Source organism: Diabrotica virgifera, chromosome 7 (assembly GCF_917563875.1).
Source record: "Diabrotica virgifera virgifera chromosome 7, PGI_DIABVI_V3a".
NCBI lineage: Eukaryota > Metazoa > Arthropoda > Insecta > Coleoptera > Chrysomelidae > Diabrotica > Diabrotica virgifera.
In genome coordinates, this window is record NC_065449.1 from 183,974,488 (window position 1) to 183,992,429 (window position 17,942).

The 17,942-nt window shown below is 32.3% G+C and overlaps 1 protein-coding gene across 2 annotated transcripts in view; it reads right to left on the bottom strand.

Annotated features, from left to right (window-relative positions):
* LOC114326823 (probable serine/threonine-protein kinase clkA) overlaps window positions 1–17,942 on the bottom strand; it is a 131,114-nt gene that overhangs the window by 47,669 nt on the left and 65,503 nt on the right. For both annotated transcript variants that reach the window (XM_028275272.2, XM_028275273.2), the window contains exon 3: window positions 16,907–17,051. In XM_028275272.2, the coding sequence (XP_028131073.2) occupies window positions 16,907–17,051 (145 nt within the window). The remainder of the gene's footprint in view (window positions 1–16,906; window positions 17,052–17,942) is intronic.

Consider the following 17,942-nt stretch of genomic DNA (forward strand, 5'->3'; position numbering starts at 1 on the left):
ACCTGTTTCGGGATTTTTCCTTAAAGTCGCCGGTTTACGAAATAAGGAATTTATTCCTTTCATTTGCACCATACTGTATAAACATGCAACGGTGGAAAATAGCGTCGCGCACGCTTGATTAGCAATTAAAAATCAGCAATATTGTATTGCAAAAAACTCTTCGGGATTTCATCAATCGATGTTTAAAGAATATCTACCTACATTGGCAATATTCAAATTTTCAGTTTTTCACATAGTTTTTGAGGGTTAAAAATGGCCGATTTCGCAATTTTTCAATTTTTAATCGCTTATATGTCAAAAACTATCAACTTTAGAGAAAAGTCACTAAAGACCTTTTCTGTTTGGAATGATCCAAAAAACCTAAAAAAATTTTGTTACGTGCAGAAAAGATAATTTTAGGAAAAAAACAAAAAAAAACGTTTAAAAAATTTTTGACCCACTTTTGGTCCTGGCAACATGCAAATTTGTTAAAAGGGGTTCTTTTTGAGTAAGATTGTGCAAAAAATCCGAATCGGAATATTTTTCCTAGCGGATGCGTAGTGGCTTTCTGGACTATGAAGCTATTAAATGATTGCAAATTTTCTTGGAAAGAGATCTCAACGTAAAAATCATTTTGTGTAAACGGAAACGGTAATAAACACAATACAACTTTTGGAGCCCGCAAATCAATGGATAAATAGAAGAGGGTTAAGTGAATAGCCACTTCGTTCTCCGGATTTAACCTCTTTAGACTTTTAGCTGTGAATTTATTTAAAACGAAAAGTCTATGTTAATAAACCGGATCTAAAAACTGAAACAATGCGTAGGAGAGAAAATGTTGTCTTTAGAAGGATAGCTAAATATTATACCGCTGAATTTGGCTCTGAAAGGACTATTAATTTGTTCAATTAAATATAGAACGATAAACAGAAAAATAAATAGATATATGATACAAAAAAAATTGAATTACTGATACTTTCTTCTTATTCGACCTTTATCTATTGTTCCTATACAAGATTGTCACTTCATCTTTAAGGCGGTTGGCTGATATTTAGTTGCGAAAAATTACAGCTATAACTGAATAATTTTATGTTGTAACACAGAAATGGGTATGGTTTTCCTTAGATGACGTTGAGCTGTTGAAATAACGACTTAATGACTTTTGTAGTGAGTCTAAAATAAAAGATGGTATCTGAATAATTTCAAATGTCTAATTGGTATGAAAAAAGATTATAATTCCAATTACTAGAAGGCACTTGATTTGCTTGTAAAGACAAAGGTAATCAAAATGTCAGATATAATAATATCTGTAGAGTAGAGGATTCTGATGAAAAGTTGCTAATATTATAAATTATTGCCTTAATTTCTAGAAAAAAATGTACCATATTAATCAGACGAAATCCATTCATAGGTTTTCCGATACAAACACGCACATTTGATATTTTTATTTCCAATTAAAGTTTTTTGGTTGTACAGGGTGTAACAAAAATACAGGTCATAAATTAAACCACATATTGTGACACTAAAAATAGTTCGAAAGAACCTAACTTAACTTAGGTCAAATATGCACATAAAAAAGTTACAGCCCTTTGAAGTTACAAAATGAAAATAGATTTTTTCGAATATATCGGAAACTATTGGAGAGTTTTTATTGAAAACGGACACGTGGCATTCTTACAGCAGGGACATCTTAAAGAAGAATTATAGTGAAATTTGTGCACCCCATAAAAATTTTATGGGAGTTTTGTTCTCTTGAACCCCTCAAAATTTTGTGTACGTCTCAATTAAATTATTATTGTGGTACCATTAGTTAAACTTAATATTCTTAAAACTTTTTTGCCTCTTAGTATTTTATCGATAAGGCAGATTTTATCGAGTTGAGGTTTATTTTTTAAAATGTTTACATACAAATTTTGTGGTGGTTTTGTTCTTTTAAACCCCCGAAATGTTTGTGTACGTTCCAATTAAAATATTACTGCGGTACCATTAGTTAAACACAGTGTTTTTAAAATTTTTTGCATCTTTGTATTGTTTCGAGAAGGCACCTTTTATCGAGATGTGGCTTCTTTCAATTATGGTTCAAAATACATCTAAAAATGTAAATCATAAATAAATTTTTATATTATTACCAAGTCTCCATAATCGTACTTAACAATATACAAATATGTGGTGGATTTGACAAATATTCAAAATATCTCGATAAAAACTGACTTTTCGAAAAAGTACTAAGAGGTAAAAAGTCTTAAAAACTGTGTGTTTAACTAATGGTACTAAAATAATAATTTAATTGGAACGTATACAAAAGTTTTGGGGGGGGGGGGGTTAAAGGAACAAAACCCCCATAAAAATTTTATGGGATGTCCAAATTTCACTATAATTTTTTCTTAAGATGCTACTGCTATAAGAATGCCACGTGTCGATTTTCAACAAAAAATCTTTAATAGTTTTCGATATATTGGAAAAAATCGATTTTCATTTTGTAACTTTAAAGGGCTGTAACTTTTTTTATGTGCACATTTGTACTAAGGTAAGTTAGGTTCAATCGAACTATTTTTGGTCTTAGAATATGTGATTAAATTTATGACCTGTATTTTTGTTACACCCTGTATATAAAATTTTTCTTCTGTTATACATTATTAATTTGTAGAAGTTGTGACGGCGCGCGGAATGAATTTTTTTATAAGAGTAGAAGTATGTACATTACTTAATATAACAAATATACGGAACATAGGAATAATCAAACAACTGTGGAAAATTTGATAGAAATAGGAGCGTCATTGATTTGCCTAAATAATGACGATGACGACCAAGGACGATGAACAAAAATGATCGTCTGAACCTTATGTTGAATGGTGCTGAAAATCCACATGCCTAGATTAGCACTTTAGGTAACAATTTTAGATTTCCAAAATCTGCAATTCACGCAATTTTTGAAAATCTTTTTCTTCACCTTTTTCTTCTTTTTTTTGCGTAGACATGAGTTTGTCGGTTTTTTTAATGTGCCTCTAGTGCTAGTGAATTGTCGTTCTATCGTTTTCGCGGTCTTCCTAGTGATCGTTTTCCTATTGGCGAACCGTCTCTCGTCCTTACCACTGTATTTGTTGTCATTTGGCTTATGTGGTCGTTCAATTCTACTCTTCTGTTTCTTAATTAGTTATTACTGTTCACTACTTTGTATCTCCGTCGTATATCTGTACTTATAGTTCTGTCACATAGTGCCCCACCATCGATTTTTGGAAGGATTTTCATTTCTGCTGTTTCTAGCATTATTTTTGTCCTCTCTGTGTCAGGTCGTGTTTCTGCCACATATGTCATTATTAGTCAGATAACTGTTTTGTAAATTCTGCCTTTAATTTATTTTCCAATATCTTTATTTCTTCATATTGATTCATTCGGGTAACCTGCGGCTCTGTTTGCTCCATTTACTTGATGTTCCACTTCTGTTTCGAGCTTTCCATAGCTATAGATGGTCAGTTTCTAATAGATTTCACAGCTGGAAAGAATATGATTATCAGTTCGACATGCTTCCCACATCGGGACATACATAATGGCACTTGGATATCACCTGACGGAAACACAATAAATCAAATAGACCATATACTGACTGAAAAAAGAATGGCGACGAGTATATTAGATGTAAAAAGCAGACGTGGCGCCAGCTGTGACTCAGACCATCTACTAGTACAGACACGGTTTAGATGCAAAATCAATCGACAGGTAAAAAAAAATATCCAAAACAAGAAAAACTAAACTTAGATAACCTAAAAGTCTCTGAGGTACAAGAAATATTTGAGAGAACAGTGGATGAAAAATTACTAGAAGAAAACAGAGCAGACTCGACAATAGAAAATCAATGGAACAACATAAGCAGTATCATACTAAACACAGCGAAAGAAGTCCTAGGAACAAAGACACAACGGAGAGAAGAAACATGGTTCGATGAAGAATGCAAACAAGCTATACAGAAAAGAAATAAAGCACATAAGAAATACATACTCAGACGTACTAGAGAGAGAGAAAAACAGAATTTGAGAACAAAAGACGAAGAGCAGATAAACTGTGCAGGCAGAAAAAGAGAAAGTACGAAAACCAACGGATACTAAACATAGAGAGGGAGTTTAAGGAAAACGAAACACGTAGTGCTTACTAATTTATCAAACATTTAAGACGGATACAAACCAAAGACTAGCCTCTGCAAAAATAAGAAGGGTGAAATCATTAGCGATATGGACGAAATTAAGATAACCTGGATGACATATTTTAAGGAAGTATTAAACAAAAGGGCACAACCACCATTACAATAACAGAGGCAGCATCAGGCACGGCAGGAGGTACAAGAACAAGAGCTGGGGAAGATGGAGAAGAAAATAAATTAACTAGACCCCAACGCTAGAGGAGGTCCAAACGGCAATCCACATACAAAAAAGCCATAAAGCACCGGGAATAGATAAAATACCGGCATAACTACTCAAGCAAGGAGGAAGGAATTTGACACAACAGATGTACCAGCTAATACGAGAGATTAGCATAGAAGAAAAAATCCCCCAACAATGGAAGAAAAGTATAATCTGCCCTATTCATAAAAAAGAAGACAAACTGCTGTATCAGAATTATAGAGGCATCTCGTTACTTTGTTCGGGATACAAAATATTCACAAACATCCTTAATCGAAGACTTCAACCTCTCACGGAAAAAATCATCAGGGAATATCAAGCAGGGTTTAGGCAAAATAGATCTACCATTGACCAACTATTTACAGTTAAACAAATACTAGCCAAAGCATGGGAATATGACAATAGATAGACCAATTCTATTTAATATATTGGAAGAATTTGGCATAGCATCAAAATTAATACGACTAGTGCAAACGACAATGACAGAAACAGAAGCACAGGTATGTATTCAAGGAAAGATCACTGATGCGTTTACGATAACGCAAGGACTGAAACAAGGCGACGGACTGGCTCCAACGCTTTTTAATCTTGTTCTTGAATATGTAATTAGACGGTTGACGGTGAGCGGAAATAACATACTTACAAACAAATCTACCCAATTAGCAGCATACGCAGATGATATAAACATAATGAGCAGAACAATGAATGCAGCGGAAGAAACCTACGTTGAGTTGAAACAGAGTGCAGAAGCAGTAGGGCTAGCAATAAATACAAATAAAACAAAACTACTCATACGAACCAGATCAAATAGACCGGCGCAACAACACTTTATTGACGATAGAGAAAATGTGAATAGATTCACGTACCTAGAAATGGATCTGGTCGCAAGCAATGAAGAAGAATCGGAAATAAATAGAAGGCTTGTGCTGTCAAATAAAGCCTATTTCGCGATGGGCCACATATTCAAATCGCGAGACGTACACCGGAAAACAAAACTCCGGGTCTATAAAACAATAATCAGGCCCATAGTAAGTTATGGCTGTGAAACATGGGTGGTGACACAGAAATCTGCCAATGCATTAGATGTGTTTGAAAGAAAAATATTACGTAGGATACTGGGCCCAATAAGTGAAAATAACAACTGGCGAATTAGGTATAATAGAGAAATATATGAGCAATATAGCGAACCAACTCTAGCACAAAACACTAAACTGCAGAGATTACGGTGGGCAGGGCACGTGGTCCGCATGCATGAGAATAGAATCCCCAGAAAATTGCTAAATACAAGAATGCAAAAAAGACCTGTTGGAAGACCTAAAAAGAGATGGGAAGACGAAGTCGATGAGGATGCCAGGAACTTCCTGGGAACGCGTTCATGGAAAAGAACAGCGGTAAATCGAAATGATTGGAGAAGCTTGTTGAAGGAGGCCACGGCTCGATTTGGGCTGTAGTGCCATTGGATGGATTGATATCTATAGATAATGTGATGCATAGATATTTATATTTCTTCACTTGCTCTATTATCTGACCCTCCAGCTTATATTTACACCTTAGTAAATTTGTTGTTTTAATATTGCATTTGGTCTTTTGTGGAGAAATTAACATGTTAAAATTTTCTGGTGGTTATATTAAATTGGTGCAGCATAGATACGTTGTAAATCAGCTTGACTTTGAGAGATTAGTATTGCGTCGTATGAATAGCAGATTATTTTAAGTTGTTTTTCTCCTACCTGGTATCATTTTTTAGTTCTTACTTATTTTATTATATTATCCATGATCGGGTTGAACAATAGATAACTCAGGAAATCCTCCTTTATTATCTCATTGTATCAATTGGGTCAGTTAGTCCTTCTTCTACTTTTACTTTTATTATATTGTTCTGGTAGATATTTTCGATCGTTTTAATTATTCCAAGAGGTACCTCTCTTGAGTACAATAAATGGATACCATTTCAGAAATTGGAGTGCAGATGTTTACTTAAACTAATGTTTTAATAAAATAAAAATTTTATTTTTAATTCAGTTGCAATGCGAAGGCAAAACAATCTTACTTTTCAATTAGAATACGGAGCGCAGCCCAGTCCTCTGAATCGCGATTTTCGGCTCTTATTGGAGCCTCATCGGAGAGAATGTAGTCTTGTTCTCCATACTCCAATTGATCAGCACCGAGAGCTTTTCCCACCCATCGCAACTGAAGTGAAAATATTAGGTGACTAGCGTCATCTGGCAATTAAAGATGAAGTTTTCGATCCTAATAGCATTATTAATAATATTTAAAAAATATTAAAATATTACTAAAAGATTTTTAAAGCGAAAACTTATTGGTCCATTTCCTTGGTAACACCTCCAAGGCTTCTAGAATTTGCAAGCCAAATGGATGCTGAAGCGGAGAAGACAAGAGGGAATTCAAAAAACTTACAATTCACGACCCCGTCTGTTCAGCTGGTAAATTCCAACAGAAAATGGACCTAGTTACTCGAAGGAGTAAAGACCAATATAGAAATAAAATAAAAATTTTATTTTTAATTCAGTTTTAATGTTTTAATGTTTAAATTAAATTAAATATTTAATTGTATACAGTTGAGTCCACGAGTCTTTACCCATGCGTCATTAATAGCTGGTGAGATAAAACACATATTTGATAACTCAAATTTTAATCCGTAATAGTAGCAGTAGCTACTTACTATCACTTGCTGTTGCGTTTGGTAAATTTCAATTTCCGACTTATCATCGACTTATTTCGTATGCTTTAAATGATGACGCACTGGTAAAGACTCGAGGACTCAACTGTATTTAATGTTTTTATATTTTAACCTCATCCCGTCGTTAACAACCATGTTCCCTAAAGAAAATAATCCAGATATATCATATATACATTTTGCGGCAAAATAAACAATACTGAAACGAATATTTAACGGTTTATTATTATTTATATATTTAGAAAGATAGCTAAACCCTACACCGTTAAATTTGTCTGTGAGAATACTATTAATTTCTGCAATTAAATAAGGGATCTCCCATTAAAAAAACCTTGGTAACGTCACATCTTCGACAAATATATCAGAAAAAATTAGATATGCAACAAAAAATTTTAAATTTTCACTAAAAATCGAATTGATTTTTGTGTTTTTTCCAAACTCTATCAGACATAACATTATAAATTTTTACAATAGCCACTAGACATAAGTATTTACTTTTGAAACACTATATAGGTAGGTACATATACTAAATTTACAATCAAGATGCACTAGAAATAAACAAACCAAGACACGTTAAATGCTACTAGGAGCACTTTTGAATCATAATTTACAATTATTATACATCGTATACAAGTTTATTCAATTATATATATTCAATTTTATACAAGTTTATATATTGTAAATTATATTCGGGAGTGCTCCAGTAGCATTTAACGTGTCTTGGTTTGTTTATTTCTACTGCATCTTGATTGTAAATTTAGTATAGTTACATAATATATTGATATTTAAAGCATATCAAAGAAAGATAAGATAAAACAAAGTAAATTAAAACAATAGTTTTAAATATTCATTGTTTGGTTTATACTTATTTTTACATTTTTTTAACACGCGATCTAAAAGCGACAATTGCAAAAATACGAGTATTATCCAACGATTTGATTATTTCAAGAAAAAGTGACACAAAAAACCGTTCTCACTATTATTTTGAACGATATAATCGTCCAATTTCAAACTACATCTCATTATGTTGTTATATATTTCAGAACTTATCGTCTACAAAAAACACGTCGTTATATGCGTTTCATCATAACTTGGTTATAATGGTGTTTCTTACAAATGCAACACATGTAATTTGATAAATAAACACTTAATTTTGTTCATCCTGCCTTGAAAACATAATATAAACGTAGTTGATTTAATACATGATATTAATATAGTACCTGGGTGTATCATATTTTCCTGAAAAAGTTGACTAACATAACTTTTGATAATTTTTAAGGTAGACCAATCTTCGTAGAAATAATAGTCCTAATAATCCTGATAATCATGTCAGTTATACCGAATTATAAGAATACCTACTTGTTGGATTATGAGAGTTCGGAGTATTTGGTGGAGGCGTCCCATGTTATTTCTTAGCTGAAAATGTGCTTAAAAACGCTAATGTCTTACCTAACAGAAATGTATCAAAAGACACCCACGATATTTAATAAACATAGATTATTTTCCAGGATAAAACACAATTTGGCTTCAGAAATGGACTGGGAACCCGTGACGAACTCTTTGCACTAAATGTGTTATTGCAGAAATGCCGAGATCAAAGGAAAGACGTTTTTGCTGTATTTATTGACTATGAGAAGGCCTTTGATCGAATACAACGTCACAAATTAATTAAAATATTAAAGTATAAAGGAGTTGATAGTCAGGATTTACGAATCATAGAAAAATTATACTGGCGTCAAACAGCGACAGCTTGCATAAACGGAAAATCAACAGAAATATGCAAAATACAAAGAGGTATCAGACAGGGTTGTATACTGTCCCCACTGTTATTCAATTTATATTGAGATAGAATATTTAAGGAAGCGCTGCATAATTTGGAATGGGGTGTGAAAGTTAATGGAATTCTGATAAATACAATCAGATATGCAGACGATACAGTTATTTTAAGTGATGATATGAATGAATTACAACACCTTTTAAATGCCATTGACACAGTGGGAAGAGAGTTTGGCCTAAATATAAACTGTTCAAAAACAAAATACATGGTATTTAGCCATTTGGCCCATCAAGATTCACGGTCATATGTTGATGGTCTATAATTCAAAGAGTACCCAGTTTTAAATATCTTGGTTGCCATATTACTGAACAAATAGATCCAGATAAAGAGATAAAATGTATAATCGAGATAGCCCGCACGATATTTTTAAAAATGAGGTCATTCTTCTGTAATGATACCTTGCAACTTCAACTTCGAAAGCGCATGATTAAATGCTACATTTGGTCAGTCCTCTTATATGGTGTCGAAGCATGGACATTAAAAATATCCACCATTAACCGTTTGGAGGCCTTTGAAATGTGGGTGCACAAACGTATTCTGAAAATACCATGGACAGCTATGCTGATAAATGTGGCAGTCCTTAAGAGAGCAAATGCTACCCGCGAGCTGCTTGATAACATCAAATATAGAAAGATGGCCTATTTTGGACACGTAGTAAGGGGAGACCGGTATAATATTTTTCAACTTATTATGATGGGTACGATCGAAGGACGCAGATGAATTGGTAGAAAGCAGGCTTCTTGGTTGAAGAATATCCGGGAGTGGACAGGAATAAAGAAAGCAGAACACCTATTTAGAATAGCTCGAGACAGAGACAGTTCCAACTTGACAACGTCAAGGGGACTTGATAGGGTACGTTAAGAAGAAGAAAAAGACATTATTTTCGTGTTTGCTTAATGAAAACTGAATGAATATTATACAGGGTGTTTCATTGGAAAAGTAACATACGTTAACTGCAGAAAGAGGATACTTAGGCGGTCTCAAAAATACCATACTTTTTTACTCCATTAATAACAAAGATACTGAGTGTTTTATCTATTTTGCCATTTTCTTAATTGGTTCATAACTTTTTAACCACACTGTATATTTATTTTATATTTGGCACGCAAATATCGTTTAAGGTGTACAATAAATTTAATTATATACATTTGTAAAAATCCAGGTCCGGATTAAAAACAATTGAAAAAATATGCCAACCCAAAAACAACACCCTGTACATTAAATTTTTTTAAAATGGATTTTTCAGTTGAAAAGAGGATGAAAAACTAAATATAGTGGTATACTTTGAATTTTGGCTAAATGATTTTTCTGGTCAAATTTTGAATTTATATTCTGAAATTATGTGAATTTCGAGAGCTCTAAGTAGAAAAAAATTGAAATACAAGTTACAACTTGTCAACCGCACTGTATATTCATTTTATATTTAACACGCGAATATTCTTTTAGGTGTCCAATCAATTAATTTATTTACAAATAAAAAAAATCCAGGTCCGGATTAAAAAATATTGTATAAATGTTCCGACCAAAAAAAAACACCCTGTATATTAAATTTTTTTAAAATGGATTTTGCATTTGAAAAGAGGCTGAAAAACTGAATTTAATGGTACACTTTGAATTTTCGGCAAAATAATTTTTCTGGAAAAATTTTGAATTTGAATTCTGAAATTATGTGAATTACGAAGCTTAAAGTAAAAAAAATTAAAATATGATTTAATTTTAATTAATACCATTATTTAATCTAAATTGGTAAAATATTAACATTTTGACATATAACAATAATTTTTGATGGTGGTAATTTTGAATAAGTACTTTATAGCCCAATAAATGACCATTTTTGAGTGTAATTTTCAGGGGCAACTCCGAATTGCATGAAAATTTGGATTTAGGTTCTACTTACCCTCCACTTCAAAGTTGAAATTGTGCCGTTGGTTGCTTTTACTTGGGGGGTGACATTTACCCCTTCTTGGGGGGGTGAAAAACACGTGTTTAAAATAAGGCCGGAAATGGATAAATTGACTTATTTTAAGCACCTTTTGTTCTATAAAGTTTTTTACTTAAGTCAATACTTTTCGAGCTATTCGCGATTTAAAATGTTGATTTTTCGACAAAAAACTACGTTTTCAGACTGTTTTTCCCAAATAACTCAAAAAGTAAATATTTTATCGAAAAAATTATTTTTAGCAAAAGTATAGTCTATAAAAAAACGAAAAAAATGGTGTACCAGTAAAGTCTACAAATTGAGTAGAAGCAAAGTTGTAGCTCATGAAAAATACGTTCTTATTCGTCTAATTCCAAATCGAATAATTCAACGCGAAATCACCGAAGAAAGAAACGTTTTTCGGGAAAACCTTATTAACATTTTTAAAGTATCGAAAAAAAGCTTATTATTTGTTTTTTACAAAAGTTTACAGCATCAAAAATAAACGAGTTACACTGAAAAAAAAAGTTGGCTCCTTTTTTTGGTAAAAAAAAACATGAAAACCTCCCTCTATTTAGCTCCGTAAATGAAATTAATCGTTTGGCTTGACCATCTATTTTAACTGTATGTGTATTGTTTATATGGTCTGTAAGTTTAATTGGTTTGAAGTGCTTATTTCTGAAAACATTTGGTTTTATATAAAAAAATAATTTTTAAGAATTTTTGAAAAATTTCGTTTTTCCAAAATAACTAAAAAAGTGTTAGTGATATGAAAAATCTTAAAGAGTAAAAAAATGCAGGTTTTGCTGTTATAAATATGCTAGTTTCATTTTGTTTCTCCGTAAGACAAAAATTGGTTAAGATATGGCTGTTCAAAATTTGCATACACTCGTGATTAGTGACCCATTCAAGATTTCTCAATTATAACCCTTTCAAAAATAAACACTTTAAACCGGTGAGACTCACAGATCATATACAAAATAGATAGGTAAGTAAATTGTTTGTAAAGCGGTAGCGATTAATTTCATTTGGGGAGCTAAACACGGCGAGATTTTCATGATTTTTTACAAACAAAAAGAGGGCCAACTTTATTTTGAGCGTAACTCGCTTATTTTTAATGCTAAATTTTTTTTTTACAATTAAAACAAAGCTTTTTATAAACACTTTAAAAAAGTTTAAATGGGTTTTTCCCGAAAAGTTCTTAATTTTTAGGTGATTTCACCTTGAAATAGTCGATTTGGAATTAGACGAATAAGAACGTATTTTTCATGAGCTACAACTTTCTTTTTATTTGATTGATAGACTTTACTGATACATCATTTTTTTGGGTTTTTTATAAGCTACACTTTTGCTGAGGATATTTTTTTCGATAACATATTTACTTTTTGAATTATTTGGGAAAAACCGTATGAAAACGTAGTTTTTTTGTCGAAAATCAACATTTTCAATGGCAAATAACTCGAAAAGTATTGACTTAAGTAAAAAACTCTATAGAACAAAAGTTGCTTAAAATTAGTCAATTTATCCATTTCCGGTCTTATCTTTTTATCTCTAACGTATGTTTTTTCACCCCCGAGAAGGGGTGACTGTCACCCCCCAAGTAAAAGCAACCAACGGCACAATTTCAACTTTGAAGTGGAGGGTAAGTAGAACCTAAATCCAAATTTTCATGCATTTCGGAGTTGCCCCTGATTATTTCATTCATAGGAGATTCTGACCAATAGAAAGCAACAGAAATCTGAATTAAATCGATAATTTTTGATAATCTCCCGTCGTTAAGTACATTACGTCTGATGCCCTTCGTTGCTACGAAAAAATACATTCAGTGACATTAATGACAATTAATGTTTTAAAAATTATAAAAGTGATGACTTTCAATCGTCAAATATTTATAAAAACTGTGTGTTTAATGGTACTTACATAAATAAATTACAATAAAATTTTGGTTTTGAACAGTTTTATTCATGAAATAATCGCAACAAATTGCACTCGACCTCTGAAATTAATATAGAATTTTTGCTCTCGTGATACTTTGACATAATTTCACTCGCCTTCGGCTCGTGAAATTAAAACTGTCAAAGTGTCACTCGGGAAAAATTCAATAATTTCAGAGCTCTTGTGCAATTACTACTGAAAATTACACGGTATCGCGGAATTTCCCGTTCATTTACTGGGCTATTAGTTTTGAATAGTTTGCTGCACATTTTCTCTGTTTTGTTATAATTTTTAGATACTTTGTTGATTAAAGTTGATGTATTCTTTATTGACTCTTTATTATTTATTCATTATTTAAAGATGAATATTCGCCATAAACTATTTGTCACAGATAATAAAATGTTTTAACACTGAAATGTTTTAACATTTTACCAATTTAGATTAAATAATGGTATTAATTAAAATTAAGTCGCATTTTAATTTTTTCTACTTAGAGCTCTCGCAATTGACATAATTTCAGAATTCAAATTCAAAATTTTATCAGAAAAATCATTTTGCCGAAAATTCAAAGTATACCACTAAATTTAGTTTTTCATCCTCTTTTCAAATGCAAAATCCATTTTAAAAAAATTTAATATACAGGGTGTGTTTTTGGGTCGGAACATTTTACAATATTTTTTAATCCAGACCTGGATTTTTTATAATTGTAAATAAAAAAATTAATTGGACACCTAAAAGACTATTCGCGTGTTAAATATAAAATAAATATACAGTGCGGTTAACAAGTTGTAAGTTGTATTTAATTTTTTTTCTACTTAGAGCTCTCGCAATTCACATACATAATTTCAGAATTCAAATTCAAATTTTGACCAGAAAAATAATTTTGCCGAAAAGTCAACGTATACCACTAAATTTAGTTTTTATCCTCTTTTCAACTAAAATATCCATTTTAAAAAAATTTAATATACAGGGTGTTTTTGGGGTCGAAACATTTTTACAATATTTTTTAATCCATACCTGGATTTTTTATAATTGTAAATAAAATATTTGATTGGACACCTAAAAGTTGTAAGTTGTATTTAATTTTTTTTCTACTTAGAGCTGTCGCAATTCACATAATTTCAGAATTTAAATTCAAAATTTGACCAGAAAAATCATTTTGCCGAAAATTCAAAGTATACCACTAAATTTAGTTTTTCATCCTCTTTTCAACTAAAAAATTCATTTTAAAAAAATTTAATGTACAGGGTGTTGTCTTTGGGTCGAAACATTTTTCTAATATTTTTTAATCCGGGCCTGGATTTTTTACATTTGTAAATAAATTAATTTATTGTACCCCTGAAAGGATATTTGCGTGCCAAATATAAAATAAATATACGGTGTGGTTAAAAAGTTATGAACCAAATAAGAAAATGGCAAAATATATACAACACCCAGTATCTCTGTTATTAATGGAGTGAGACCCATTAACTATGGTATTTTTGAGACCGCCTAAGTGTCCTCTTTCTATAGTTAACGTATGTTACTTTCCCAATGAAACACCCTGTATAATTACTATTTCTAATATGTCTCTTTTTACTTATCTTAATAGCAATTTCAACAAGGGTTTTTAGTGTTATTGGCAAACGGCATTTTTGCCATAGAGACGCAATAGAAAATTACGCCACTAGACCTATTTTTTTATGTGGCGTAAATATGGCATATCATCATCAGTGGTGTTATAGCTCTATATAAGCCAAAGCCTTCTTCAGAACAATCCTTAATTCGCCCCTTTCCCTGGCAACTTTTCTCCATGTTCTAATTCCAATAGATTTCAAATCATTTTCTAGGTTGTCTTGGTACCTAAGTCTCGGTCTTCCTCTTGTTCGTTGTCCTATTGGCCCTCTTCGGTCAAAAACTTTTCTGACTGGCATCTTCCTCTCGTCTGATTACATGGCCTATCCATCTAAGGCGTGCTACCTTAATGAATTTTACAACGTCAGGTTCTCCAAAACTTCTATACAACTCAAAGTTATAACGCCTGCGCCACAAACCTTGCTCTTTTATGCCTCCATATATTCGTCTTAGTATTTTTCGCTAAAAACGTTTGAGCAGTTCTTGGTCATTCTGGGTAAGTGACCAAGTTTCTGAACCATATGTTAGCACTGGTCTTATTAGTGTTTTGTTTACAGTCGGTTTAATTTTTCTAGGCATTTTTGAGACCTCCTGTCTTCTTAAGCCATGGTAACACTTATTGGCGAGCATTATTCTTCTTTTAATTTCTTCACTGACATTGTTATCCTTAGTTAGCAGCGAGCCTAATTATATGAAGGTGTCGACACCTTCCAGTTCTAGGTCATCAATTATTATTCTTGTAGGTGTCGGGTTGCTTCACCTAGTACAACACATATATTTGGTCTTTTGAACATTTATATTTAGTCCCATTCTCTGTGTAGATGCTCTTAACGACCGAAATGCTTCAGTCAGAGATTCTGTGGACCTACCTATGATGTTTATGTCATCTGCGTATCTGACAATTTGTACTGATTTGTTAAAGATAGTACCATTCTTAGTAATCTGGGACTCTCGAATTATTTTTTCTTATGCCAGGTTAAATAAGAGACATGATAGTCCATCACCCTGTCTTAGTCCATTTTTGCAATGGAAGGGTCTTGAGAGATCGTTTTGGATTTTTACCATTCTCTCTGCACCTGTGAGTGTATGTTCAGTTAACTGGATAAGATGAAACGGTATTCGAAATTCTACCATAGCAAGTAGAAGTTTATTTCTATTAACGGAGTCGTATGCGGCTTTGAAGTCAACGAATATGTGGTGGGTGTCCACGCCGAACTCTAGGGCTTTTCCAGAATCTGCCTCACTGTAAATATCTGGTCCGTTGTTGATTTAATAGGACGGAAACCGCACTGATATCCTCCCACTATTTGTTCGGCGTAGGGGAGGAGTCTTTTGTACAATACGTTGGATAACACTTTATATGCCATATTGAGTAGAGTGATGCCTCTATTATATCACACACCATCATGTCTCCCTTTTTGTGTAGAGGACACAGTACACCTAACTTCCAGTCTGTGGGTATTTCTTTCTGTTGCCAGATTGCAGGCAAATATGGCATATATATGGCATAAATATGGCATCTTTTTCTCATTTTTTGACTAACCACCTTAGTTTTTGAGTCCGTGTCATATTCACTTCAATTCATGAAATCTATCGAAACATCGTCGTTATTTGCTGAACTTAGTTCAATATCAACCTCAGAGCAAACTCAATATTTAAATTAAATTTTTCTAGTTGTTCTTGATTTGATCGCAATCTACACTTCTTGTTCATCACATTTTTCTTGATTACAAACTAAACTTTATTATTTTTGTCCGAAGAAGCCATTTTAATATACAAATTGTAAACTGACTTTTATAGTGCACACTCATAAATATTTAGAATGTTCAGTCAGAAAGACCATTTCTACATTAAATAAGAGTAAGTTTTTTAATTCAGAGATGTTTTGACCATATATAGGTTACCATAGTGAACTGGCAATTTGATAAATCTAAATAGGCTTAATACTAAGCGACTTATTCAACATTTATAAGCCCTCCCAACTCCTTCCATACATCAATGTCCTGAGCAACATACATCCAATTAATTCCGGCTATTGTTTTTATGTCATCTACCCATCTCATCTGTGATGATACGACCAAGAAGTCGTCTTCCTCTGGGTCGTATACCTTCGTAAGGTTTCCAATATTGTATTGTGGCATTCCAAACGTTGGACTTCTTTTCCAGCAGTGTGGCCTGTGAAGCTCCATTTGAACTTTTTATGATACTTGTTTAAATCTGTCAATTAACTTTATAGTAGTTAATATTTATTAAATATAATTTTCAAAATAATTTAGTCCTAGGGGCTGTTGATCCATTTTCCGTATTTAAAGAGAGGTAGGGGGAAGAGTCGTTTAGAAAGCTTTCCCATTGGCTTTTGAAAAAAGTTCGCATAGAGAATGTGTATAACTAGTCTCATTATTTCTTGGGGAAATCAAAGAGTACATATATTTATTTTTCCATTAGGCCAAATATGACTTTATTGAGCAGTATTTAAATTATTCGATTAAGAAGCGAGTTGTGACTAAGATTATTTGCTATAATATTCTTACCTGATCCAAGACGATAGAGATCAAAGTTATCGCTGGAATAGTATAAAGTAGTGGCATCACAGTCAATGTCTTCCCATTCTGCACATATCTGATGATCTTGATCAAATGCAGTGCCATTGGGACACAAGAATCTGAAGTCCTGGATCTAAAACAAGCAAAATTATAAATAAACCATTTTGTATTATGAAAAATTATCTTAAAATAGATAACGTGATTGATTTGTGATTTTTTTCCTTATTGCACTATAGTCTATTTTATTTTTTTTTTAAATAAAAGAAAAGAAAAGAAAAGAAAAGAAAAGAAAAGAAAAGAAAAGAAAAGAAAAGAAAAGAAAAGAAAAGAAAAGAAAAGAAAAGAAAAGAAAAGAAAAGAAAAGAAAAGAAAAGAAAAGAAAAGAAAAGAAAAGAAAAGAAAAGAAAAGAAAAGAAAAGAAAAGAAAAGAAAAGAAAAGAAAAGAAAAGAAAAGAAAAGAAAAGAAAAAAAAAAGAAAAGAAAAGAAAAAATAAAGATCAAAGACAGCAAGAAAAGATCATATAGTGACAGATACGAAGAGATCGAGCAGCTAGAGAAACATGATAACTTAAACCTTTATAAAAAAATAAGGTAGCGGTACCAAATAACAGGTACCAATAATAAAAAAAATTGTAACACATTGCTGGAAAAAAACGGCAAAATAATTCACTAATTAATTGACATTGATGAGAGGCTTGACAAATATTAACCGTATCTATTATCCAAGACCTTTTTACGGACCAAAAAACGGAGAGTACTCAGTTGCTATTAGTTCGGCAGAGTCGGTAATCAGGGCCGTAACTACCATTGGGGCAACCGGGGCAGTGCCCCGGGGCCCCTGGCCAAGGGGGTCCCCGCATGACTCTCCTTTGATTGGCCGAGATATTACATTGATTGACAGAGATTGACATAGATTTTAACGAGGAAAATAAAAATATGTATTTTAAAAGCCGATCCCAACAAAATATTTTCAAATGACACAATTGTAAAAAGACATTTTAAAAATAATGCAACATAAAGTTTT